A 25,286-nucleotide genomic window follows, 5' to 3' on the forward strand; every position below is an offset into this window, starting at 1 on the left:
GCGGGCGGTCCCTGCCCTGACCCAAGGGCCAAGCTGCCGAGGGTGAGTAGCTGGAGCCCCCGACCCCGCCTGCCCCTCGCACGGAGCCCCATGCCGGCCAGGGTCCCCGCAGCCTTTGGGCTGAGCCCCGGAAAGGTGGAAGCCTCCGTGACTTTGGTGGAGTTCCTTTTCAGCGGGAACTTAGTTATGTAAAAATAGCGATAGGAATCGCCGCTTCCGGCCCCTCGGGTTTCTGGTAAACGGGTATGTCTAAAAAATGAGGTCTGCCTGCAACACTCGAGGCTCCAAGATCTGAGATCTCATTACTGCCGTCCCCAAATTTCACTGTGCTCGGTGACTCAGTGCTGTGACCCAAATGAGATTAATGATGAAGGAAAATTATACCTCCCGACCTGTTGGATGTCAGATGTGCCAGGTGTTGTCTCACAACATAGAGGAATGAAGTCACGCACCAAGGAAGTTAGGAGAATCTTACTGGAAATGGAGAGGAAGAGAACAGCCCTTGGGTTTCTGGGAGGAGTCTCGAGTGGGTGGCCGCTGAGCCCCTTTGACAGGGGTGGCTCACAGCAAAATCCTAACGTGGGTGCGGAGATAGCACTGTGTCCCATGGTGCTGATGAACCGGGGCACTTGTTTCAGTGACAGTCAGACTGCAGTCTTTAGGGTCACAAGCACAGCGGCTTAGCTAGTGCTGATCCCCTGAACGAGTCCATAGGGGGGGTCTAGCGCTTTGGGGAAGGGAGGGGAGTGTGGGCCTGGCTGTTGTGGTCGCCCACCGCCCACCTTGCGGCTGACGCCTGTGCCCCCGCTGGGCCAGGCCGAGCTCACCTGGTGTAATCTCAAGCTGTGCTTGTCTCCAGGGAGGCTCCCGGGCCTGGCCACTGCTTCTCCATCCTGAGGCGGGGCTCTCTCCACATTTGCCTCCGGCCGCAATTCTCATGTCTGTATTTTTTGTGCTGCTTCCTTGAGGCCGTGCTTCTTCTCTGACTATATTAATTTCTATCTAACTTGGCTGCCTATAATATTAGGTCTTCAGGGCTGGAGCTCCCACCCCCATTTTATTTGGGGGTGCATGGCCCAGGAACCATCCTTTGAGATACAGTGGGTTGTGGGAAGATTGACAAGCAGCTGGGCTAACAGTGAAGTCACAGAAAAGTGGTGCCCTGCTGCTTCAGATCCCTCCTAGGCAAAGGGCAGGGCTGGGATCTACTGCTGCAGAAACTCAGACTGTTTTGTTTGCCACTAGAGATTGTGAACTTTGTTTCATGGTGCTGACGAGCCCTGGCAGATGTTTCAGTGGTAGTCAGTCTTGAGTTTGTGAAAAGCCACCTGGCCGTCTGTGCTGGGCAGTAGGGTTCGGCCCCTCTGAGACCAGTGAAGCAGAAGCTATTCACCGACTCTTACTCACTCAGCGAGTCCAAGCTGTGCTGGCCTCATGGCCTGTGCTGGAGCAGGCCCTGTGGTGGTGAGCTGGGGCCCAAGTGTAGGGCCTTTGTCAGGCCTGGAAACCGATCTGTGGATCAGTCGTTGCTGGTGTGATGGAGAAGAGAGGAGACTAGGCATAGGGACAAGGAGGGGCCACCCCATGAAAACCAGGCAGAAGACAAGAGCTCTTGGAGTCACCAGAGCACAGAGGCCAGGGATTGCTTGGTTTGGCCTTGGCCAGAGCAAATGGGATAGGAGGAAATGGGCTCAGAAATTTGAGTGAGGTGTGTTGTGGGTTGTTTCAAGAAGGGGCAGCTGAGGTTCCTTCTCCAAGGGAAGCTCATGGGTGAGAGAGAGAAGGGTGGAGTAAGAGTTCGGGCTGGAAGAGTCCTTGGGCAGGGGATCAGGGCAGACTTCCAGCTGCAGACACGGCCTGGGCCTGTCACGGATGGTTAGATTTGACAGTGCCCTGGCCCCTGGGGTGTTTGAGGCGTAGTTCCACAGCTCTCTGTAGACAGGGCTGGGATAGTGGGTAGTGGAAGGATGAGGACTCTGCAGCCACAGCTGGAGCCTCAGATGGGCAGAGAGCACCTGCCTGCCTGGCTTGTGGCACAGCAGTCCCTCTGTGAGATGACTGTGTTGATTGAACACGTACCCTGTGGTCACCTGCCAAAAGGACATGGTGTGGTAGGATGCCTAAGTGAGACAAGGGTGTGGCTTGATAAGCTGGAATTAGGGCCACTTGGCTGTGGAGGGCTTGGCTTCTCCTGGACTGCTGGCAAGCCACTGCACTACTCAAAGCCTCAGTTTCCTTTTCATTTTGGGGTGGGGGGGTTACCAGGGATCAAATGCAGGATTTTGTACTTGTGAGGCAGGTGTAGCGCCACTGAGCTAAATCCCTGGCCCCTCAGTTTCCTTTTCTATAAAATAAGGTGAGTGATATGGTTTGGGTCTAGATGTCCCTCCAAAGCCTCATGTGGTCATAGGCCAGATCTACAGCGTGTGAAACTGGGATTGATTCATGATGCAGCGCTAGGTTCACAGGCCCTAGGACTAAGGATGTGAGTTCTACCCACCCTAAGTAGTCTGAGTAAGATAAAAGGGGCAGAAAGATGCTGATAACCTCCTCAAGTTACCTTTGCTATCTTGTGTGTGCCGTGTTGTTTCTCCTCTGTGATGCTTATTTGCCATCCCAGCCTCGGAGTCAGCCGATTATGGACTGAAACCTCTAGGAATTATAAGCGGATTAAACTCCTTCCTCTCTAACTTTGGATTTCAGGTATTTTGTCTCAGCAACAAGAGAAAAATAACGCAGAAATTTGGTATCAGAGCAGTGAGGTCGTTGCTGTGACTTCACCTGGCCAGGTGGCTCAGAAGCCTTTGGAACTGGCTTGTGTGAAGTGAAAGAATTAGGAAGGAAAGATTGGGCAATGTTGGCTAAAGAAGTAGCTCTAGAATATCTTAGACTATTTTGTATGGGAGATTCTGGTCAGGGTGCAGAACACCAGGTCAGTAAAGACCAGGGTTGGGAAGTTTGTTGGGAAGAAGGACTACATTGGCTTCTGGGTTCCAGATGACTTGTGTTATGGCTTGGCAGAAAGTTTGTCTGCATTTTGTTCATGTCCAGAGACTGCCTGAGACTGAGATTAGGGGTGGTGGACTAATGAATCTTGCAGAAGAAATTTCAAGGCAGTCAAATGTTGAGGCTGTAGCATGGCTACTGTTGGTGGCTTTTGGCCAGACCTGTGTTGAGAATCAAGAGCAAAGAGCACAGCAGAATGATTTAAAATGTTTTGAGTTGGGCTAGAAAGGAAGCTGTAGTAAAGCTGTGGACTACAAAGAACAGAGGAGGTCTTAATTGCTGAGAAGAAACAGGAGAATAGAAAAGATGGCCTGAGAGAATCCCAAGAGACAGCAGGATTCCACCTTTTGTAGCCTCAAAATTGCAAAAAAAATGAAGTACTTTGTTTTGAGAAGGAAGCCCCAGAGCACCATGTTCCACAATGGCAGTGGCCTAGGGAAGTTGTACCAAAATGGTGGTAGCCTAGAGAGTTTGTTCCTTGGAATTGGGTTCAGAGTGCTTGGCGATCCAGGCACTTGACCCCTACAGCCAAGGGAGAAGGAAGCCTGGTTACAGCTCCAGCTGGCAGCAGACCTTGGCATCACCCACCTGGTACTGGTTTTAGGTGTCTGCAGAATGCAAGACTTGAGGTGTCAGGAAGGCTTCTGCCCAGATCTCAGAAGAAGGCCTGTGAGGCCAGGCAGGGTGCCTCTGAGAGGGCCGTGTGTGACGCTGAAGTTCAAGTGGAGACCCCAGAAGTTTGGAAAAGCCAAGAGTGTTTATTGAATGAGGAAAACTGCAAAGAAGGAGCAGAGCTGGCCCCAGAGAGAAACTATGGTAGCTACAACCACCAGAAGTGCCGTAGAGGTAGAGCCACCCAAGCCCTTGGAATTCACAACTTGCCACAGATTCCCCTGGATGCTGGAAGTGGAACTGAGGAATGAAATGTTTGGCCTGCTGGATCTTGGACTGAACTTGGCCCCATGCCTTTGTATTCCCCTATTTGTACCTTTTGGAATGGTAATGTTGACCTTGTACCATTGAATGTTGGAAATGTTTAACTTTCCTTTCATTTGTATCATTTGTACAGGGGCTTGTAGCTAAGAGTTTGCCTTAAATCTCAGAGGAGACTTTGGACTTGGACTTTTCAGCAGTGCTGAAACTGTTAGGACTTTGGCAACTCTTGGAGATGGACTAAATGCCTTTTGTGTAAAGGAATGTATGTGAGTCTTTGAGGGGCCAGGGCAGAGTGTTATGGTTTGGGTGTAGATGTCCCCCCAAAGCCTCATGGTCAAAGGCTGGATCTAGAGCGTGTGAAGCTGGAATTGCTTCGTGATCCAGTGCTAGGCTCACAGGCCCTAGGACTAAGGTGTGAGTTCTACCCACCCTAAGTAGTCTGAGTAAGATAAAAGGGGCAGAAAGATGCTGATAACCTCCTCAAGTTACCTTTGCTATCTTGTGTGTGCCGTGTTGTTTCTCCTCTGTGATGCTTATTTGCCATCCCAGCCTCAGAGCCAGCCGATTATGGACTGAAACCTCTAGGAATTATAAGCGGATTAAACCCCTTCCTCTCTAACTTTGGGTGTCAGGTATTTTGTCTCAACAAAGAGAGAAAAGTAACCAACACAGTGAGTGAGATCAAGTAGTGATAATGATGTGATTGAACCCAAACAAATGACCTTTGGAAGTTCTCTGGCCTTCCCCCTCCAGTCAGCCATTCTGCATATCTGGACTTCTGAAAGCCACCTAACACAGTGGCCTTTGTGTTGGGGGCTTAGGTGGGCTCTCATAAAATGATTGAATGAATGATCAAATTAACATATACCTTCCCTGAGGCCGGCCAAAGCCTGTCCACCTAGGAGAGCTGGTTTTAACTCCCCTCTTCTTCCAGGCCTGGGTGGGTAAAGAGCAGGGTGTTGGCTGGAGCCTGGATGACGGCTCAATGTGTGGGGCCCTGGCCAGGCCTTGGACAAGTGCTGAGCCACCCCTGGGAGGACTCCGGCCTCCAGAGAGCCTGGCTCTGTGGCTCACTCACCATCTGCTGGCCTTCCCTGGGGCTCTTGGTCTCTTGGAGCCTCAGTTTCCCCATTCATCAGTACGGTGAGGCTTACATCAGCTCTGCCTCCAAGGAGGACTGTTGGGAGTCTCAGAAGAAACAGGAGATAGGAAAGCAAGCTGAAGGCCTTATAATTGCTAGGTAGACTTAGAGTTAGGGGAGGCAGGAAAATAAAAACAAAATACCCTAATAGCTGTGTGACACAAACAGGAAAATACTCTTGGACCAGAGAGCAATGAGTCCCCAGATCCTTTTCTGGTTAGTTGCTCTGCCAGATTCATCCCTGAGAGGATTATCCTGGGAGGGTTGTTGACTTGTCCCAGAGTCCAACTCCACCTACCCAGGTGGAATTTTCCACTTCATCCTTTTGCAAATGTTAATCAAGGCCCTGGCTTGTTCAATAGTAGATTCATTGTCTGAAGAGGCAACTGTTTCTGGCAAGCACCAGCTGCTCCAAGGGCTTCGGCGGCAGGCTGGGCTGGGAAGGAGCAGGCGGAGTACTCAGGCCCTGGAGCTGTCTGCTCCTGCACGGCCCTAGCTGCATGGACTTGGGTGACTCAACTCCAATGCCTGCTTTGACCCTGAAGCCATACCCAGGGCTTGCCCCCTGCTGTTCCCAGCATGGCCACAGAGTCCACACGTTCTCTCTGCTCCAGGAGGAGGGACTGGCTCAGGAAAGGGCACAGGCTCTGGCCAGCAGGTAGCTTATGAAAGGGGTCTCAAGCCCCCTTTGGGTGCCCCTTACCCAATTATACCACTCACGCACCGAGAGGCCTGGCAGGAGATTTTATTATAGTGAGGTGAGTGGGAGGCGGAGGGCAGAGAGCGAGAGAACAGAAGAGGAAGTACTGGGATACTTATAGGGCGGGCAGCGGAAGATCCTTCCTTGGGAGGAGCGGTCTTTGTTATCCTATCACAAGCCAGGTTGTCTTTTGAATTTCGCGCCCTGGAGAGGCTCTAGTTTCGCGCTTTACAATTTCGGCGGGAGAAAGGACTCAGAGTCGGGAAAGAACCCGCAAGTAAGATATAAAATGGCTGGGAGGGGTTAATATTTTAACATGTGCTATCTCCTAACAGCTTAGCTCTCACAGCACTCTTGCCATGAAACTCCATGAGGTCGTAACATGTATGTCCCATTCACGGCTCTGGTCCCTGTCCCGGTCCCCTTGGTACTTGTGTTGGCTTTCCTGTTGGTTACCATATTGGGGCTTCACAGAATGACCAGAACACAGAAGAAGCAGGACCAGTGTGGCTGTCTCTAAGCTCCATCTGTAAGTGAGGTGATGGAATAAGCCTCACAGGGCTGTGGGACAATCACCAGATATTCTGGGGTAGCACAGCACTGTGTTGGGCACGTCCAGGGTCAGCGATGTGTTTTTCTGGTCAGCAAATGTCAGATAATCTGTTGGTGGTATTATTGGTTATTGGAGCATCGAATTTTGCACTTTACAGAAAAGGAGATGAGATAAGCTAACTAAGCAAGTAGGACATGGAAGATGGAACTCAGGCCGTACCGTGAACTTGACAGTCACTATGTGCTTTTTTTTTTTCAGCTTTGCCTTTTTAATTCAGTGTTACTAGTTCCTACATCCCTTTGCCTTCACCAAAACCAAAACAACTATGAAATGGGCAGCTATTTCCATTTGTTTTAGATGAGGAAATCTAGGTCTAGAGAGGGTAAAAGCCGAGTGATTGCAGAATTGAGAGCACCAGCCACTTTCTTTTCTATAGTAGGGGAAACGTAGAACTGCATATGTAAGACAGATGCAAGTGATGGTGCATGCTAGCGTGAGTTTATTTTCTAAGTTTGTATTGGTGTGTTTGGGGTTTTGTTGTTGGTGGTGGTGGTGGTTTTTTTGTCACAGTGAGAACAGTGATGGCATTTTCAGGGAATACGCTGCAAACCAGGAGCCATGGGATCATAGTCCTACCTCACGATGTATTTCAGTACTTTGGTGATAGAGTAATTTCCAGTTGATATAAAAAAGTTTAGCAGTTCACCTTAAAACATAAGGGTCAGGCTGATCCAGAAGTTCAAAAAGGAAATATCCCTGGGCATGGTGAAAGCTGGCTGGCTGACCGCGACTTCGGAGGGGCTGGCCCAGGCAGCCACTTGGCGCCTGTCCTGGGCCTTGCTGCTGTTTGTGGGAGGCGGCTCAGCTTGCACTGGCAGGATTGTGCAGGACAAACAGGCTTTGAAGGGCTCCTCCTTTCACCCGTGCTCTGTAGGAAGCATTGAAATCCACACCGCGGACAGCAGCCGGGAAGTTTTGTCCTGGGCTCCCTGGCAGTCTACCTGTGCTCACTGGCTTGGCATTTCCTTTTTACGACTGTGTAAAGGACCACATGTTCTTTTGTAAAACTTTAATCTCTGTTGGGCTGATTGACATTTAAGTGAAAATGAATTTGCATAATGGAGATGAGTCTATACAAAATGAAACCTACTATCTTACTCAGCAGACACAAGGTCACTATGCCAGATGGCTCAAAAATTTTTTGAACTCTGACTTCTCTTCTGTAATTATCTTTCACAGACAATCAGAGAGTGCGTGGGCTGGCCCAGGTCACAGGTTCTACTGTCCTGTGTCTTCTGGGAGTGAGGTGAGTATATGTTCATTGAGATTTAGAAAACTGTTTAAGTGTTTGTGAAGCAGGAAGCTGGCAATCGAGCATTTGTAGAATTGAATATTTTGAAATCCCTCACCCTGGACCAGGCCCTCTTCCTCCTATGCTGTTTCTTTCCCTCCCTCTTTATTAGGAATATTTATGATTCCAAACAAACAACCACTATGAAATCCTCTTTATTATGGAAAATTTGAAACGTACCAAATTAACCAGAGGTGGGAGCTTCAAGTTCCTGTCGTGCAGCTTCCTGGCTTCTGCGGTCTCATTTGTGGATGACCCTCTTTTGTCTGACTGCCTAATGCCCCAGAGTAGTTTAAACCAAACCCCAAATACTATCTTTTCCTGCCAATTTTTTTCTTACATATTTCCGAAAGGGCACCATTAAACAACAAAACCACAGGACTGTCCTCATATCTGACAGTGATTCTAACATCTCAAATGTCCACTCAGTGTTCAGATGCCCAGGATCCAGTTAAGAGAGGAAGGGGGCGTCCCTTCTCTCCTCATTGGCAGGTTTCCTCCCTTCCCTTACTTACTGTGAGAATTTATTGAATTTATTGTGAGAAACTGTGCAGTTTCCCTGCCTGGGTCCTGTTAACAGTGTTCCTGTTGCGTATACCTTGGCCCTGTGTGTTTCCTGTGGCCTCGGGGGTGATGGAGAGGAAAGTGGGGTCAGATTGAGGTTCCAGCTCCTTGGCTCCTTGGCAAGGCTGTGTAGTGTATGGTGTAGCTTTTTCCCATGCAGACCCCTGGCCACAACTGTCAGGAGAAGCCTTGCAGCCTTAGTTATCTGCTGTGTGTGAAGTTACCTTGGTGAGGTTCAAGCAGACCCTTGCCTCTGTCTTTTCCTGCTGCCGGTGGTTCCCAGCATCTCCTCATTCTGAAAACAACCTGGATCTATGGAGAGCTGGTTGAGGGGTGGTGTGGGGAAGGTCAAATAGCAGGATTCTGCCAGGTGCAATGGTGAACCCCAGCACTTAGGAGGCTGAGGCAGGAGAATCACCATAAGGCCAGCCTGGGCTATGTAATTAGTTTGAGGCCAGTCTGAACTGCATGGCGAGATTGTCTCAAAAAAACAAAACAACAGCAGGGACGCTGCTAGGAAGTGTGGGAAGGGTTCAAGGGAGGGTGATGTTGGAGCCTGGTCTAGGCTGGTGTCCATAGGGTAGACAGAAATGGGTGGATTAAGCAGCACTTGCCACAACCTTATAAAAGAAGTCATGGTTTTCTGTGCCTCAGTTTCCAAGTCTGCCTCCTCTCCTGGGCAGTGCATTTTTATATATCAGCTGTTATGGTTTGGGTCCCAAAGTCCCCCCAAAGTCTCGTGTGGTCATAGGCTGGATCTTGAGTGTGTGAAGCTGGAATTGCTTCACGGTGCAGTGCTAGGCTCAAGGGCACTAGGACTAAGGGTCAGTGCTGCCTGACCTAAGTCAGACTAGGTGAGAGGCGCCTACCTGTTGAGGTTCTCGTGTTCCCTTTGCTGCCTTGTGCGCGCCATGTTGTTTCTGCTCTGCCAGGCCTGTTTGTCATCCCTGTCTGGAGTCGGTCGATTATGGACTAAAATCTCTACAAACTATAAGCCAAATAAACCCCTTCCCTTCTAACTTTGGCATTGGGAGTTCTTCGCTGCCACGAGAGGAAAGTAACTAGCACACCAGCCCTATGGTGAGTGTTTACTGCCTGCCTGCCATGTGCCTCGCTCCAGGACCTCCACTCTCCTTGCCCTGCTGTCTGTGACTGAGTGGAGCCGGTTGGAAGAGCAGCTCTGTGCCAGGGCCCTGCCAGGCAGTGATGGTGTAACATGGGCACCAGGCTGCCAGTATTGCAGCCTCTGACACCTGCGCTGCATTGTGCACAGAGAGCCTTCGACACTTTGGAGAGGGGAGAGCGGTTCATTTTCTCTCACTTTGTCTTGCTGCTGCCAGAACACTGGTTATAAGGCGCTTCTGGTCTCCCTGACTTTCCCTAACTCGCCTCTAGTGAGTGTCCCTTGTCCCCACCTTCACCCAAGTGGGCCCACTGCAGCCCAGAGTGTGGGAGTTCATATCGAGGACCCTGTTCTCAGGGGCCGGCCTGAGTTCCTGCTATCCTGGCCCCTGTCTGTTGACTGCCTGGGACTCTGGAAGGGGACCTGGGGGAATTCAGTCCTCTCAACAGAGATCTGTGCTGCACTGCCCCTCCTAACCACAGCGGGCGGGCGTGATCACACCAAAGCCGAAGATGGGCCGGCAAGGGGAAAAGATGGCAGACGGCCCTGAGGAGCTGTCCCTGTGGTCAGGGCCCGGGCTCCAGCTTTTCCCGCCTTGCACTCTGTTCTCGGTGGAAATTACCATGGAAGAGGCTGGCAGGAGTGGAGTTAGAGTACAGAGAGCAGACTCTGGAAGGCAAAGCATATGGTCTCAAGGAAGCACCGCTGGAGCAGCAGTGGGGAAGTGGGAGAGCAGCCTCAAGTTCAGCCACAAGTAACCCGTGCCCACGGAGGCCTTAGGGAACAGCACCCACATGTCACCAGCTGGACACCTCTAGCCGGGCTGCGCTGTAAGACCCGGCAGAGCTGGGGAGGAAAGCCTGGCTTTGATGTGGTGTCAGAACTGAGGGCTTGCACCTCAGGTGCTGTTGGCAGCTTCTCCCCCAAGCCCCCTGCAGCTTCACCAGGAAGGTCCTCAGGGCAAGTGCAAGTGCCCGAGCACGGACCCTGGCGCAGATACACAGGCTTAGAGAATACATCTCAGGCTGCCTGAGGTTGGCTGTGGGCCAACACAAGTGTCCCTCACGTGTGTCTCTTCAGCCACCATTACAGAGCAGAGCCCCAGGTCAGACTCGGCACACAGTGGGGAGCAAGGCTCGGATCCCCAGTGGGGCAGTGGGGTCTATCACAGGTTACCTCACTGTCAGTTTGCAGAGGGCCCAGTAGGTGGTACAGAGAGGTTACAGATGTGGCCAGTGTTAAGGAAGGTTTCCCCAGGAGCTGATGTCTTCGAGGGACCAAGGGAGGAGGAGGGGTGAGCTAGGTGAGTGGAAGTCAGGACTGTCCTGGGGGAGGAGCACGCCAAGGCCCAAGGGGAGGAAGGGTAGGGGATCTGCATACCTGGAGTCTAGACAGCAAGCTCACGCTGGGGTAAGAGACAGCAGCTAGAGGAAGGGCCAGGCCTCACAGGCTCTTAGAACAACAGGGACACTGGAGCCATGAGAAAGCTCGTTCTGACATCTTGGGGGTTTGTGTGGCCTGGATTAGGGGTGTCACATACTGGACCGCCACCACCTCTCAGCCCAGACAGGTCTCATCTCAATGACTGAGACCTTTCCCAAGCTAAGCTACCACCCTATGCAAGGCCAGGTAACAAGATGAGTGCCCTGGGGCTCTGTCAGGCTGTGGGAAAACAGCCAAACCTTCTCTGCCTTTGCAGCATCCAGAGCTGGGTGTGGGCGCTTGGTGGCTTGTACCACTCCCACAGAGTGTAGCCTTGTCAGGCCTGTGGTGAGGCCGGGGCAGGAGTTCAGCCGCCTGGGACCTGTTTCCATCTCTGCATCGTGGAGCTGAGGTGGTGGCCATGATGAAGATACCCAGGCCCCGATAGACACAGCCAGCCCCCTGGGGAGTAAGTGGGGTAGTGCACGGGAAGCACTGCATTCGGACAGCTGCTCCTGCTTTCATGAATCAGTTTGACTGCGTGGTGCAGCCGTGCTGCAAGGGCTACATAGGCTTCTGTGCCTGAGCAGAGTCAGCCTAGGTTGTGAACCTCACCTGTAGCCTCTGGGGATTGCAGGTCAAAGCCAGCAATGTGAGGCCAGATGAGAAATGCGCTCTAGCTGCCATCTTGCGTCCCTGCATGTGTGCTCCTAATCTCAGCTGGTCTACTCAAGACTCCCTGAGCACCAGCTCTAGTCTCCTGTGCTGCCCCATAACTGCTCTGACAAGATGAAAGAAACCATCATGAGCCAGGAAAAACTAGCCAAACTGCAGGCACAAGTTCGCATTGGTGGAAAAGGAACTGCTCGCAGGAAGAACATGGTTCTCAGAATAGCTACAGCAGATGATAAAAACTTCAGTTCTCATTAAAGAAGTTAGGGGTAAACAGTATCTCTGGATGGAATTGGGGGAATATGTTTACAAACCAAGGAACAGTGATCCACTTCAGCAACCCCAAAGTTCAGGCATCTCTGGCAGCAAACACTTTGACCATGAAGGCCATGCTGAGATGAAACAGCTGACAGAAATGCTACCCAGTATCTTGGAACAGCTCTGTGCGGGCAGTCTGACTAGTGTAGGGAGACTGGCGGAAGCTCTGCCCGATCTGTGGATGGCCTCCTGGAGCCCATCTTGCTCCTGGAGAGGATGAGGATGATGAAGTTCCAGATCTTGTGGAGAACTTGGATGAGGCTTCTGAGAATGATGCAAACTGAATTGAGTCAGCTTCTGAAGAAGATAAAACTTGGAAGAAGTTACTGGGAGCTGCTATTTTTTTATTATGACTGCTTTTTAAATTTGTGTTTATGGATCTGATAAAATCTAGCACTCTAATATTTTAAAGCTGTAGCTTTTTTTTTTTTTGTACCAGGGATCAAACTTAGGACCTTGTGCTTGCAAGGCAGGCGGCAGAACCACTGAGCTAAATCCTTGGCCCAAGCCTCTTGGACACTGCAGCTCTTTTCAGTTTTTGCTTACTTACAATTCATTATTTGCAGCCAGTTAAGCTGAAGAAGCCTGGGAATAAAGTTTGAAACAAAGATTAATAAAATTCTTTGCCTAGTTAAAAAAAAAAATGCAGACCACCTGACCCAAGTCCTTCAGTTGAGGATGGGCCAGCATGCTGTGTCTCCTGTTTCTGTAGTTCCCTTGAATGACTGTCGTCATGGGCACAGTGACAAAAGTTTCAATGCCGTGGAGGAGCAAGAGGCGGTGCTGGCCTCAGGTGCCAAGGCCCAGGGCTGTGAAGTAACTTTCTAATCTGCAAAGCTCATGAGTGGCCGAACTCTGTACCTGGGTCTGCTGTTAAAATGGGTTAATAGGGTCCTTTCATGTGGAGGGAGGGACTCAGTGGCCACTGTTGGTAGATGGCCAGGCTGTTTGTAATTCTTTGTGCTGTGATAAGGCTTATGGTTGTTTTCCAGCTGGGTGGGGCTCTTTTGGTTATGTTCCTGGAAGAGTGATTATGTTCCCAAAAGTGGGCCTTAGGACTGCACCTTCAGGATCCTGCTATGTCCATTATTTCTGGAAAGGTCTACTTGCTCCCCACCTGTGCCAAGAGCAAAACCATTATTTGCGGGGGGGTCACTGTGCCTGAGGGTTTCAAAGGCTGAAGAAGGTCCAGGCATCATTTGGCCTACAGGGCCGGGCAGGAGTGATTGGCCCTTTTCTGGATTTGGCCTTCTCTTCCTAGTTGACCACTGAAAACTAGGACTTGAGTGGCCCAGAGGATCTCACTTTAATGCAGCACACTGCCTCAAGCAAAAGCTAGGAAGGAAAAAGGAGTACACACACGTGTGCACCCAAGAAATAGGGAGGAAGGAAATGCTGTGTGGAACCCCGTCTAAAGAGCCCTTTCAGGAAGGCTCCCTCAGTTGAGCCCTAAGAATGGGACTCCTGACACATCAGAGTGGCTCTGTACGGCGGTTCTGGTTCTTCTGCAGGTTGGCACCATCCGAATAAACAACCCGTGCAGCTGTCACATGCTCAGCATTGCCGAGAGGAAATGTGTCTTATCATAGAAGATAGTGTTTGACTGACCACAAGATTTATTTTCCGTTACTGATTTGAGAAATCTTGGTGAGAATGTAAAAGTGCAGCCACTGTGGAAAATCGGTATGGCGATTCCTGAAAAAACTAAAAATAGTAATTTCATTTGCCCCAGCAAGACCCCTTCTTGGTATCTCCCCAAAGGATTAATGGCATCATGTTTCACTGATACATGTATACCCATATTGGTAGCAGCACAACTCACAATAGTTACATCTTGGAAATGACGAATATATTGATCAACAGATGAGTGGATAAAGAAAATGTGTGTGTACATATATACATACATACATACATACATACACGATGGAATACTACTCAGACATGAAGAAGGATAAACTTGATTTGTAGGGAAATGAATACATCTTGAGACCATAATGCCAAGTGAAATAAATAAGACACAGAATGCACACACTCTCTCTCTCTCTCTTTCTCTCTCTTTGTAAAAAATGTATTGTTACATTTTAGATATACATAGTGATAACATGCATTGTATAGAATTAGGGAAGATACATCTACACGATATATATTGACTCCTTTTTCCCCATTGCCTTTTCTCCTTTCCACCCCTCTTCCTCTTATTTACAATAGCTTTGTTTCCATCTTTTTCTTATTTTTCCCTTTCTTCATTTTCCCCTCCCCTACCTTGGTCTCCTTCCCCTCTGAACATTTTCTTCCTATTTCACAATATCTGTTATAGGTTTTGCTCCTTGTTCTTTTGGTTTTTCACACCAGAGAAACCATGCAACATTTGAACATGTGTGTCCGATTTATTTCACTGAAGAGTATGGTCTCAAAGTGCATCCCTTTAGCTATAAATACCTTACATTTATCCTTCTTTATGAAAGATTAGTACTCCATTGTATTAAAAAAGAAAAACATCTTCCTTATCCATTCGTTGGTTGATGGGGATTTGAGTGTTTCCAAGATTTAGCTATTACAAAATGCGCCGCTATAAACGTGGGTGTACATATATTGCTGTGGTGTGATGCTTTTAATTCTTTTGGGAAGATATCCAGGAGGGGAATAGCTGGGTCGAATGGAACTTCTAGCTTTAGTTCTTTGAGGAATCTCCACACAGATTTCCACAGTGGCTACGCCGGTCTACACTCCCGCCAACAGTGGAGACGGCTCCTTCTTGACGGTAGCCGTTCTTAGTGAAGTGAGATGAAATCTGTGTTGTTTTATTTATTTTTTTTAAATTTTATTTTTTATTTTTTTGGTACCAGGGATTGAACTCGGGTCCTTGCGCTTGCAAGGCAGGCCACTGTGTTGTTTCAATTTGCATCTTTCAAATGACCAGTGATGTTGACATTTTTTTCATATATTTGCCATTTCTCTAATTCTTCATCTGAGAAGTATCTATTCATTTCAGATACCCATTTTTGGATTGGGTCTTTAAATTTGGGAGTTTGTTGTTGTTGTTGTTCTTTATATAGTATGAATATTAGCCCTTTAAGGAATATCTAATAAAAATATTTTTCTCATTCTGTAGGTTGTCACCTCGCCCTGCTGGTGGTTTCTTTTGCTGTGCAAAAGCTTTTTAATATGCCGAGATCCCAGTTGTTGATTCTTTGTAGTATTTCCTGGGTGATCAGGGTTTTGTTAATGAAGTCTTTGCCTCCACTCATGTCTTCAAGAGTTCTACCTATTCTGTCTTCCAGAAGATTTAGTGTTTCTGTTTTAATATTTAGATCTTTGATCCATTCTGATTTTAGTTTAGTGCAGGGTTAGTGATGTGGCCCTAGTTTCATCTTCAGCATGTAGAAAGGCAGCTTTACAGCACCATTTATTAAAGAGGCTATCTTTCCAGTGAAGGTGTTTAGTTCCTTTGTCAAAGATATGGCAGCTGAGTGTGTTTGGGGTGGTTCTGAATCTTTTAATTTATTCCACTAATCCTTGGGTCTGTTTTTTTGCCAGTACCATGCTGTTTTTATCACAGTAGGTTTGTAGTATAGTGTCAAGTCAGGGATTGTGATGGCCCCTGCCTTGCCTTTGTTGCCCAGAATTGCTTTTGTTATTCTAGGTCTCTTTTGTTTCCAAATAAATTTTAGGATTGTGAGTTATTCTGTTGGTATTTTGCTCGGGATTGCATTAAATGTGTATACAGTTTTGGAAGTATGGCCATTTTCACTATATTAGTTTTGGCTATTTGAGAACAGAGGACATTGTTCCACTTTCTGGTGTCCTCTTTGATCTCCTTTTTCAGAGGTTCTACCGTTTTCAATGTAAAGTTCTTTTACTTCCTTCATTAGATTGACTCTTAAGTATTCCATTTTTGGGGGATGCTATTGTGAGTGGTGCTGTTTCCCTAATTTCTCTCTCAGTGAGTTTAATATTTGTGTATAGGAAGATGGTGATTTTTGAGTGTTCACTTTGTGTCCTGCTGTGCTACTGAATTTGGTTAGGGTTTGGGGGTTTTCTATGTAGAGTATCATATCATATCCACAAATAATGATCATTTAACTTCTTCCTTTCCTAATCATATCCTTTTATTTCTTTCTTTTGTCTGATTGCTCTGGCTCATGTTTCCAGAACTATATTTAATAGGTGTGGTCATAAATGGGCATTGTTGTCTTGTTCCTGATTTTAGAGGGAAAGCTTTCCCATGTTTGACCATTTAGTATGATGTTTGTTGTTGGTTTTTCATAGATGGCTTTTATCAGATTGAGATAAAGATCTGGATTCTAATTTTTGGTAGGTTTTTTAAAAAAATCATGAATTGAAGTTAGACTTTGTCAAATGCATTTTCTGCTTCTGTGGAGATGATTATGTGGTCTTTATCCTTGGTTCTGTTAATGTGGTGTATTACATTTATTGATAGGCATATGTTGAACCATCTCTGCATCCCTGGGATGAGTACTTCTTGATCATGATGTATAATCTTCTTAATGATTTGCTGCAATGGCAATATTTTATTGAGGACTTTTGCATCTATGTTTATTAAGCAGATTGGCTTGTATTTCTCTTTTTTGGTTAGATCCTTCTCTGGTTTTGTTATCAGGGCAATACTTGCTTCCACTAATTAGTTTGGGAGTATTGATTCCCTTTCAATTTCTTTAAAGAGTTTGAGAAATAGAAATTAGATTTTCTCTAAATTTCTTGTAGAATTCAGCAGTGAATCCGTCAGGGCCTGGGCTTTTCTTTGTTGACAGCTTTTTAATTACCTCTTCATTCCATTGACTGATATTATTATTTAGAATGCACACACACACACACATATGGCTTTTATATCTTCTTGATTCAGCTTTGGTAATTTCATATGTATCTATGAATTTGTCCATTTGTTCTATGTTTTCCACTTTATTAAAGAGTACAGTTTCTGGAAGTTAAGTATTGATGATCTGGATTTCTGCAGGATCTATTGCGATTTCATCCTTTTCATTTCTAATTGCATGCATTTGAGCCTTTCCTTTCCTTCTTTTTTTTATAAGGTTGGGTAAGAGTTTGTCTATTTTATTTTATCTGTCAAAGAAACAACTCTGCAATTTACTGATTCTTTGTATTGTTTTCTTAGTCTCAATTGCATTAATTTCTGCTCTCATCTCTACAATTTCCTCCCTTGAACATACTTTGGGTTTAACTTGCTCTTCTTTTTCTAGAGGATTGAGGTTAAACTTGAGGTTATTTAGTTTGAGTTCACATTTTTTCTGGTCTGGGAGTTCACCACTATACATTTTCATCCTCGGTCTGCTTTCATTGCATCCTATTATTTCTGACACATTGTATTGGGATTATCGTTTAACTGTAGAAACAAATTTCTTCTTCAATTTCATCTATGACCCATAGGTTATTCAGGAGAGTGTTATTTAATTTCCATGTGTTTATACAGTTCTTGTGGTTTCTTTTGCCATTGATGACCAATTTAATTGCACTATGATCTGATAATATGGATGGGATAATTTCACTTCCTTTGCATTTTACTTAAGTATGTTTGTGGGCTACTATGTAGTCTGTTTTGGAGAAAGTTTCATGTGCAGCTAGACAAATGTATATTCTGTTGTTGGGTGAAACAATTTGTAGATGTCTGTTAAGTCCATTTGTTGAAAGATTTGGTTCAATTCTGATATTTCTTTGTCGTGTTTTTATCTAGTTGATCTGTGTATTTGTGACTGTAGGGTATTGAGGGTCCCGCATTACAATTGTCTTAGTACTTATTTGACTTTTTGTTATCTGTTAATGCAGGTATTTAGTGCATTATATATTAATGATTGTTATGTCTTTCTCTTGGGTTGTTACCTTAACAACTATGTAGTAATCTTATTTGTTTCTCTTGATCATTCTTGGCTTGAAATCCATTTTGTCTGCTACCCCTGCTTTTTTCCAGGTTCCTGTTGCATGGAGTATTGTTTTCATCCTTTGACTTTCAGTCTGTGAATTTCTTTTTGAGATAAATATGTTTCTTGTATGCAGCATATTGTTGGATCTTGTTTCTTAGTCCATTCTGTCAGTCTGTTTCTTTTTAGTGGTGAATTGAGATCATTTACATCGATGGTTATGACTGACATGGATTGACCTATCCTTGTCACAGTTTTTTTCCTGTTTTTTTGGTACTGGGGATTGAACTCAGAACCTTGAGCTTGTGAGGCAGGTGGTGGAACCACTGAGCTAAATCCGTGGCCTTTTCCTGTTTTTTGGTTCACTTTCTTTTTCTTCTGTTTAATTGCTTGCTCAGTGAATTCATTCTTTTGGCGTTCATGGAATTTTAGTCTTTGTAATCTTTCAGAATATCTTCAGAACATTTTGGAGTGCTGGTTTGGTGGTCATGAATTTCTTCAGGTGTTCCTTTCATGGAAGTATCTTATTTTTCCTTCAGTTTCAAAAGATAGTTTTGTGGGGTTCATCAGTGTAGGTTGGGAGTAGTTTTCTTTTTCTGTTTTTTTTTTTTGGTACTGGGGATTGAACTCGGGTCCTTGTGCTTGCAAGGCAGACCACCGAACTGCTGAGCTAAATCCCCGGCTGATTATTATATATTTTTTAAGATTTAATTTTTAGAGCAGTTTTACTTTCCCAGTAAATTTGAGAGGAATATAGAGATTTCCCATTACCCTCTGCCCCTGCCCATGCACAACTATCTTCAAAGTTTGCCTTTTCCGGAATGCCATGCTTGAAAATTATATAGCCTAGAGCCTTGTTATTTTGGCTTCTTTCACTTGGTAATTTTCATTTAGATTTTTTCCATGTCTTCTTAGGATTTCATAGTTCATTTCTTTTAATTCCATTGTCTAGATGTAACACAGTTTATTTATCCATCTGCTTACTGAGGGATATCTTGGTCCCTTCCAAGCTTTGGCAATTATGAGTAAAGCTGCTATAAAATCCATGGGCAGGTCTTTGTGTGAACATAAGGAGCACAGTTACTGGATCATATGGTAAGAGCATGTTTAGTTCTGTAAGAAATCATCTAAGTGCTGTCCAAACTAGCTGTACCATTTTGCATTCCCACCAGCTAAGAATGGGAGTTTCTCTCACTCTCCTTCTTCTTCAGCATGAGCAGTGCTGCTGTTCTAGGTCTGGCCCTTCTAACGGGTATGTCATGGCGTCCGTTGTCTTAATTTGCGTTTCCCTGGTGACATGATGTGAAGTATCTTTTCATTGCATTTGCTATTGTATGTGTTCTTTGGTGAGATGTCTGTTGATGTCTTTGGCCATCTTTTTAAAATCAAATTGTTGGGGCTGGGGATTTAGCTCAGTGGTTCGGTGGCTTGCCTTGCGCTTAGTTCAATCCCCGGTACCAAAAATCAAATGGTTTGTTATAGCTATGTCTTGAGAGTGTATTTGTATAGTCTGGAAAACAGTCCTTTTTCACATATGTATTCTGAAAATATTTTGTCCCAGTCATTGGCTTGTCTTTTCATTCTCTTGACAGTGTCTCAGCAGAGTAGAACTTTTTACTTTAATGAAGTCCTTTTATCTCTCGTGCCTTTAGTGTGCCATCTAAAAAGTCATTGTCAAACCTAAGACTTCTAGATTTTCTGTTATCTTCTGGGTACTTTATAGTTTGTGTTTTGCATTTAGGTTCATTTTGAATAAATTTTTAGTGCACAGAGTCTGTTTAGATTTTTTTTGTGTGTGTGTGTGTGTGTGTCTCATTTTAGCACCCTTTGTTGAAAAGGCCACATTTGCTCCATTGTGTTGCCCTTGCTCCTTTGTCAAAGATTAATTGACTATATTTCTGTGGATTTAGTTCTGTATGCTTATTCTCTTCCACTGATCTATTTCTTTTATTTCACCAGTACCACAGTGTCTTGATTATTGTAGCTTCCTGGTAAACCTTGCAGTCAAATAGTATCAGTACCTACTTTGTTCTTCAATATTTTGTGGCTATCTGGATACTTTGCCTCTGTCTATAAACCTTAGATCAATTTGTCAAGAAAAAACCCAAAATAATCTGGAATTATCATTGCAATTGTATTGAATCTGTAAATAAGTTGTCATCTTTTGTGTGTGTGTGTGGTACTGGAGATCGAACTCAGGATTTTACTGTTGCGAGGCAGGTGGTGACACCAGTGAGTTAAATCCTGGCCCGGCTGTCATCTTGATAGTATCACATCTTCCTAAATATGTGATATCTCTTCATTTATTTAAGTCTTTGATCTCTTTCATCAGAGTTTTATAGTTTTCCTCATAAAAATCTTACACGTTTTGTTAGATTCATACTTATTTCTTTGGGGTGCTAATTTAAATGGTATTATTTCCCTTTCAAATTTCACTTGTTCATTGCTAGTATTAAGCAACTTATCTCTCTTGCTTCCTTTCATAGTACTGAGGATTAAACAGCGGGCCTTTTTGCTGAGCTACATTCCCTGGCCCTTTGTTGCTATTTAATTTTGAAACATGGTCTCACTGAGTTGCTTAGGAAGAACTCAAAATTGTGATCCTCCTGCCTCAGCCTCCCAATAGCTGGAACTACATATGTGCCCATGACACCTGGCTAGCAGGTGACTTTTGTATATTAACCTTATAGCTTGCAGTCTCACTGTAACTGCTTATCACTTCCAGGATTTTTTGTTTTATTTTTTTGTTTATTTGGTCATTTCTTTAAAAATTTTTACATAGATGCTTGTGTCAGCTGAAAAGAATTTTATTTCTTCCCAATCTGTGTAACTTTTCTCTTCCTTTTGCCTTAGCGAGGACTTCTGGTATAATATGAAAAGGAACAGGGGAGAAAGGACATCTTTTTCCTGTTCTCAATCATAGTAGGAAAGCTTCAGGTTTCTCACCATTAGGGAGGATGCTGGCTATAGGGTTTCTGTAGATATGTTCTACCATGTTGAAGATCCCCCTTGCCCCAATTCCTAATTTACTGAGATTTTTACATTTTTTATTGCAAATTTTTAATTTTATTGTTGGATTTTGTCAAATACTTTGCCTGCACCTACAGATACGATAATGTGAATTTTATTGCCTGTTCATGGGCTGGACCATGCTGAACCAGTCTTGGATACTTCAGATGAATCCCACTTGGGTGTGATGTGTGATTCTTTTCATCTATATTTGGATCAATTTGCCAATATTTTGTTGAGGATTTTTTTTAAGCTATGTGAGAAATACTGGTTTATAGTTTTCTTGTAATATTTTGTTTGGTTTGGGAAGCAAAGTGATATTGCCTTCACATAGTTAGGAAATAATCCCTCTGTTTCAGTCTGAACTTTTTTAACAGTTGGTAGAATTCACTGAGAGCCCATCTAGGCTTGGTGCTGTTTCAGAAGGTTATTAACTCTTGATTCCCTTTCCTTAGTAGATACTGGCTTACTAAGTGTCTGCTTCTTCTTGTATGCATTTAGGCATATTATGTCTTTCAAGGAATTGGCCATTTTGTCTAGACTGTAGTTTTCATTTTTAAAGACGTATTCACTGGATACAGAGACTTTTTAAAGAATTAAGTTTATCGGTACATTTTAGGTAGACATTGTGATCGCATTCATCATTGGGCATTTGTCCGCATACATGATATATCTTTGTTCTTACTGTTTCTCATTCCCCTTTCCTCTCTTCAAACCTTCCACCCTTCCTTGTTTACAAAATATTTGTTTCCATTTTTCCTTTTCTCATTTGTTCTTTCCCTTCTTTCCTTTCCTCTGCCCACCTCCCTAGTTTCCCTTCCCCTTGAACCTTTTCTTCCTATTTCACAGTATCTGTTAAACTTTTTGGTCCTCATTTACACTTTGTTTCTCACACCAGAGAAACAATGTAGCATTTACACGTGTGTCTAGTTTATTCCACTGAAGAGTATGGTCTTAAGGTGGATCAATTTAGGTATAAATGATCTAGTTTATCTTTACGCCTGAGTAGTACTCCATTGTATTGGGAAAAAAAACACATCATCTTTATTCACTTGTCAATTGACAGGCATTTGGGCTGTTGCCAAGATTTAGCTATTACAGACTTTGTTGCTATAAACATGAGTGTGCATTTATTGCTGTTTTATGATGCTTTTAATTCTTTCAGGAAGATACCCAGAAGGGGAACAGCTGGGTCAAATGAAACCTCTAGTTTTAATTTTCCCAGAAATCTACACACTGATTTCCACAGTGCTTGTACCAGTCTACACTCCCATCATCGGTGGAGGTGGGTTCCCCTTCCCCACAGCCCACCAGCATTTGCTATTGGTTGATTTCTTGATAACAGCATTCTTTCTGGAGTGAGGTGGAATCTTAGTGTTTTAATTTGCATCTCTTGAATGACCAGTGATGTTGAAACTTTTCATACATTTATTTGCTATTTCTACTTCTTCATTTGGTAAGTGTGTAATTTCTGCTGTCCAGTTTGGGATTGAGCCTTTAAATTGGGGAGTGTGTGTTTTGTTTTGTTTTTGTTTTTGTTTTTTTAGTTCTTCATATAGTCTGAATTTTAGTCCTTTGATGGGTAGCTGGTAAAACTTTTTCCTTATTCTATGGGTTGTCTCTTCACCCTGATAGTGTTTTGCTTTTTTTTTTTTTTTTAGTTCTTCATATAGTCTGAATTTTAGTCGAGGGGTAGCTGGTAAAACTTTTTCCTTATTCTATGGGTTGTCTGTTCACCTAGCTTTGCTTTTTTTTGCTATGCAAAAGCTTTTTAATGAGATCCCAGTGTTTGATCTTTTTAATATTTTCAGTGTGATTGGGGTTTTGTTCATAAAGTCTTTGCCTACACCTTATGTGTTTAAGAGTTTTACCTATTCTATCTTCCAGCAGATTATGGTGGTAAAACTTTTTCCTTATTCTATGGGTTGTCTGTTCACCTAGCTTTGCTTTTTTTTGCTATGCAAAAGCTTTTTAATGAGATCCCAGTTGTTGATCTTTTTAATATTTTCAGTGTGATTGGGGTTTTGTTCATAAAGTCTTTGCCTACACCTTATGTGTTTAAGAGTTTTACCTATTCTATCTTCCAGCAGATTATGGTTTTCATATTTAGATCTTTGGTCCATTTCAGTTTTAGTTTAGTGCATAAAGATATGGGTCCAGTTCTAATCTTTGGCAAGTTAAAACCCAGTTTTCCCAGCACCATTTATTAAAGAGCCCGTCTTTCCTCCAGGGAAGGTGTTTGCCTTCTTTGTTCAATGACAAGGTGGCTAAGTGTGTCTAGCATTGTTGTTGCATCTTCTAATCTGTTCTGTTGATCCTTGGGTCTATTTTTTTTTTGCCAGTACCATGCTTTTTTGCACAGTAGCTTTGTAGTATAGTTTCAAGCTGCTGGGGATTGTGATGCCTGCTGCCTTACCTTTGTTGCCTAGAATTACCTTTGCTATTCTCGGTGTTTCTTCTAGTTCCAAATGAATTTTAGGATTATTTTCTCTAATTCTGTGAGATATGCTGTTGGAATTTTGATTGGGATTGCATTAAATCTATGTAACAGTTTGGAAGTATGGTCATTTTCACTGTATTGGTTCTTCCTACCAAAGAACAGATGTGTCTTTCTATTTTGATATCCTCTTCAATCCCAGAGACTATTTCAAATATAAGTAAATATAGACATATATATAGATTAAGTTCACTATATATTTCATTACACTAGGTTTAGGGTTTCCCTCCCTTTTATTACTTTGTTTTTTTTTTTTGGTACCAGCAGTTGTACTAAGGACCTTGTGCTGATGAGGCAGATGGCAGCACCACTGAGCTAAATCCCTGGCCCTCCCCTTTCATTACATTAAAATTGTCACTCATTTATCTTCTGGGCTGCCTGTTTCCTGATAGTAATTCTGCCATCATTCTTAAGTTTCTTTTGTCTGGCTACTTCAGTAGTTTTCTCATAATCTTCATGTTTATTTATTTATTTATTTTTGGTTTTTTGAGACAGGGTCTCACTATGTAGTTGAGACTGACCTAGAACTCACTATGTAGCTCAGGCTGGTCTCAAACTCACAGCGATCCCCCTGCCTCAGCCGAGTGCTGGGTTTATAGGCATGCGCCACCATGCCCGGCACGATCTTCATGTTTTAGCAGTTTGATTGTGATGTGTTTAGATGTGGTGGTCTTTGTATTAATCCTGCTTGGTATGCTCAAGTCTTCTGGAACCCATGAGGTTTGTCTTGCACTGATTTTGGAAAAGTCTCAGCAATTATTTCTTCAAATATTTCCTGTGTTTTCTGTTCTTCTCACCTTCTGCCCTTCCCCTCCTAGGACGACTCTAGTTATCCATAATGTTAGGTAGCTTGATGTGGTCTCAAAGTTTCAGCTCTCCCTTCTTCCATTTCTCTCTTCTCTGACATTTCCATTTGATTTCTGTTAACCTAATCTTTTGCTTCACTGATTCTCCTCTTTGCTGTAGCCAATACGAAATTATCTCCAATATCTCCCATCTCTCTCCTGCTCATCCTCCCCCTAGTGCACGCTGTGGTCCCTCAGGTCAGAAGTTGTGAGTGCCACAGACTCAGCCCCTCAGCCTAACTTCCTTTTGACTGCTTCAATATTGGTTGAATTTCATATTCGATTCATTTTGATTTAAAAATTTTGTCCTGGTACTCGGGTTTATTTGGTACTTGACACAAAAGCTAGAACGTGGTGTTGATTACCCTGTGACTTGTTACCTTTGGGCCCAAACAGTCTATTCAGTAATTGTTGTTTCTAGTAAATGTCTTCCCAAAACCATTTATCACTGTACTTAAGCCTTGTCTCTCTCCTTGGCCCCAGGACATTCCTTTTCTTTTCCTCTTTCATTTTTCTTCTTTGTACTGATAGAGGAAAAAAAAACTCTTTTCTTCTTTCTTTTGTGCAGTGATAAGAGTAAAACACAGTGCCAGCAACTGTCAGGAGTGAATGAGGCCCCCTTTCTTGCTCTGCCCGGAAAGCCCTTCTTTCCTCTGCCCTCCACCCTCCAGCTTCATGGACAGATGGGCTTGGACCCTTTCTGGAGACCTTGCAGCATGCAGAGGAGCATATCTCCAGGTCTGTGCATGTGGGTCCTGCAGAGAAGCAGAATTCCTGTTTGGTTCTGCACACATTTACCCTTTGCTCATCGGTTTTTTTTTTTGTTTGTTTTTTTTTTTCCTTTTTTTGGAGTCAGAGTTTCACTGTATTATTTCAGGCTGGCCTGGAACTCACTATGTAGCCCTGGCTGGCCTCCAACTCGAGACCCTTCCAGCCTCAGCCTTCAGAATGCTAGGATCACAGGCATGCGCCACCATGCCCCGCAGCCATCCCCACCTGTTTTATCATTTTGTCGAGGCCGGCCTTGATCCTGAGATTCTCCTGCCTCAACCTGTCCAGTAGATGAGATTACAGGCGTGTGCCTACACGCGGCTGGAGTTGAGATCCTGAAAGCCCGTTTCCCATTCCAGGAGCAGCGGATCATCCTGTTCCCCTCCGCGGACAGGAGGACGTGGCCTGGAGCATGTGGTGTGCCCTGCGGTGCTCAAGGAGAGCCCTGGCCTGGGCCGCCCCGGGGAGCCGCGCTCCGGCCCGC

General features: G+C 44.6%; 1 protein-coding gene and 1 pseudogene across 1 annotated transcript in view; both read left to right on the forward strand.

The window, feature by feature from the left end:
- The first annotated feature begins 6,861 nt into the window (after positions 1-6,861).
- The window catches only part of Chdh (choline dehydrogenase), a 23,338-nt gene continuing 4,913 nt past the window's right edge, over positions 6,862-25,286 (forward strand). Inside the window, exons 1-4 of the mRNA XM_010643190.2 lie at positions 6,862-7,375; positions 7,576-7,642; positions 24,600-24,769; positions 25,162-25,280. Of these exons, the coding sequence (XP_010641492.1) occupies positions 7,099-7,375; positions 7,576-7,642; positions 24,600-24,769; positions 25,162-25,280 (633 nt within the window). The 5' untranslated portion in view covers positions 6,862-7,098. The remainder of the gene's footprint in view (positions 7,376-7,575; positions 7,643-24,599; positions 24,770-25,161; positions 25,281-25,286) is intronic.
- Positions 11,202-12,093, forward strand: LOC104875494 (annotated as a pseudogene).

The sequence above is a fragment of the Fukomys damarensis genome, unplaced genomic scaffold (assembly GCF_012274545.1).
Source record: "Fukomys damarensis isolate Sample0158 unplaced genomic scaffold, DMR_v1.0_HiC HiC_scaffold_28, whole genome shotgun sequence".
Lineage (NCBI taxonomy): Eukaryota > Metazoa > Chordata > Mammalia > Rodentia > Bathyergidae > Fukomys > Fukomys damarensis.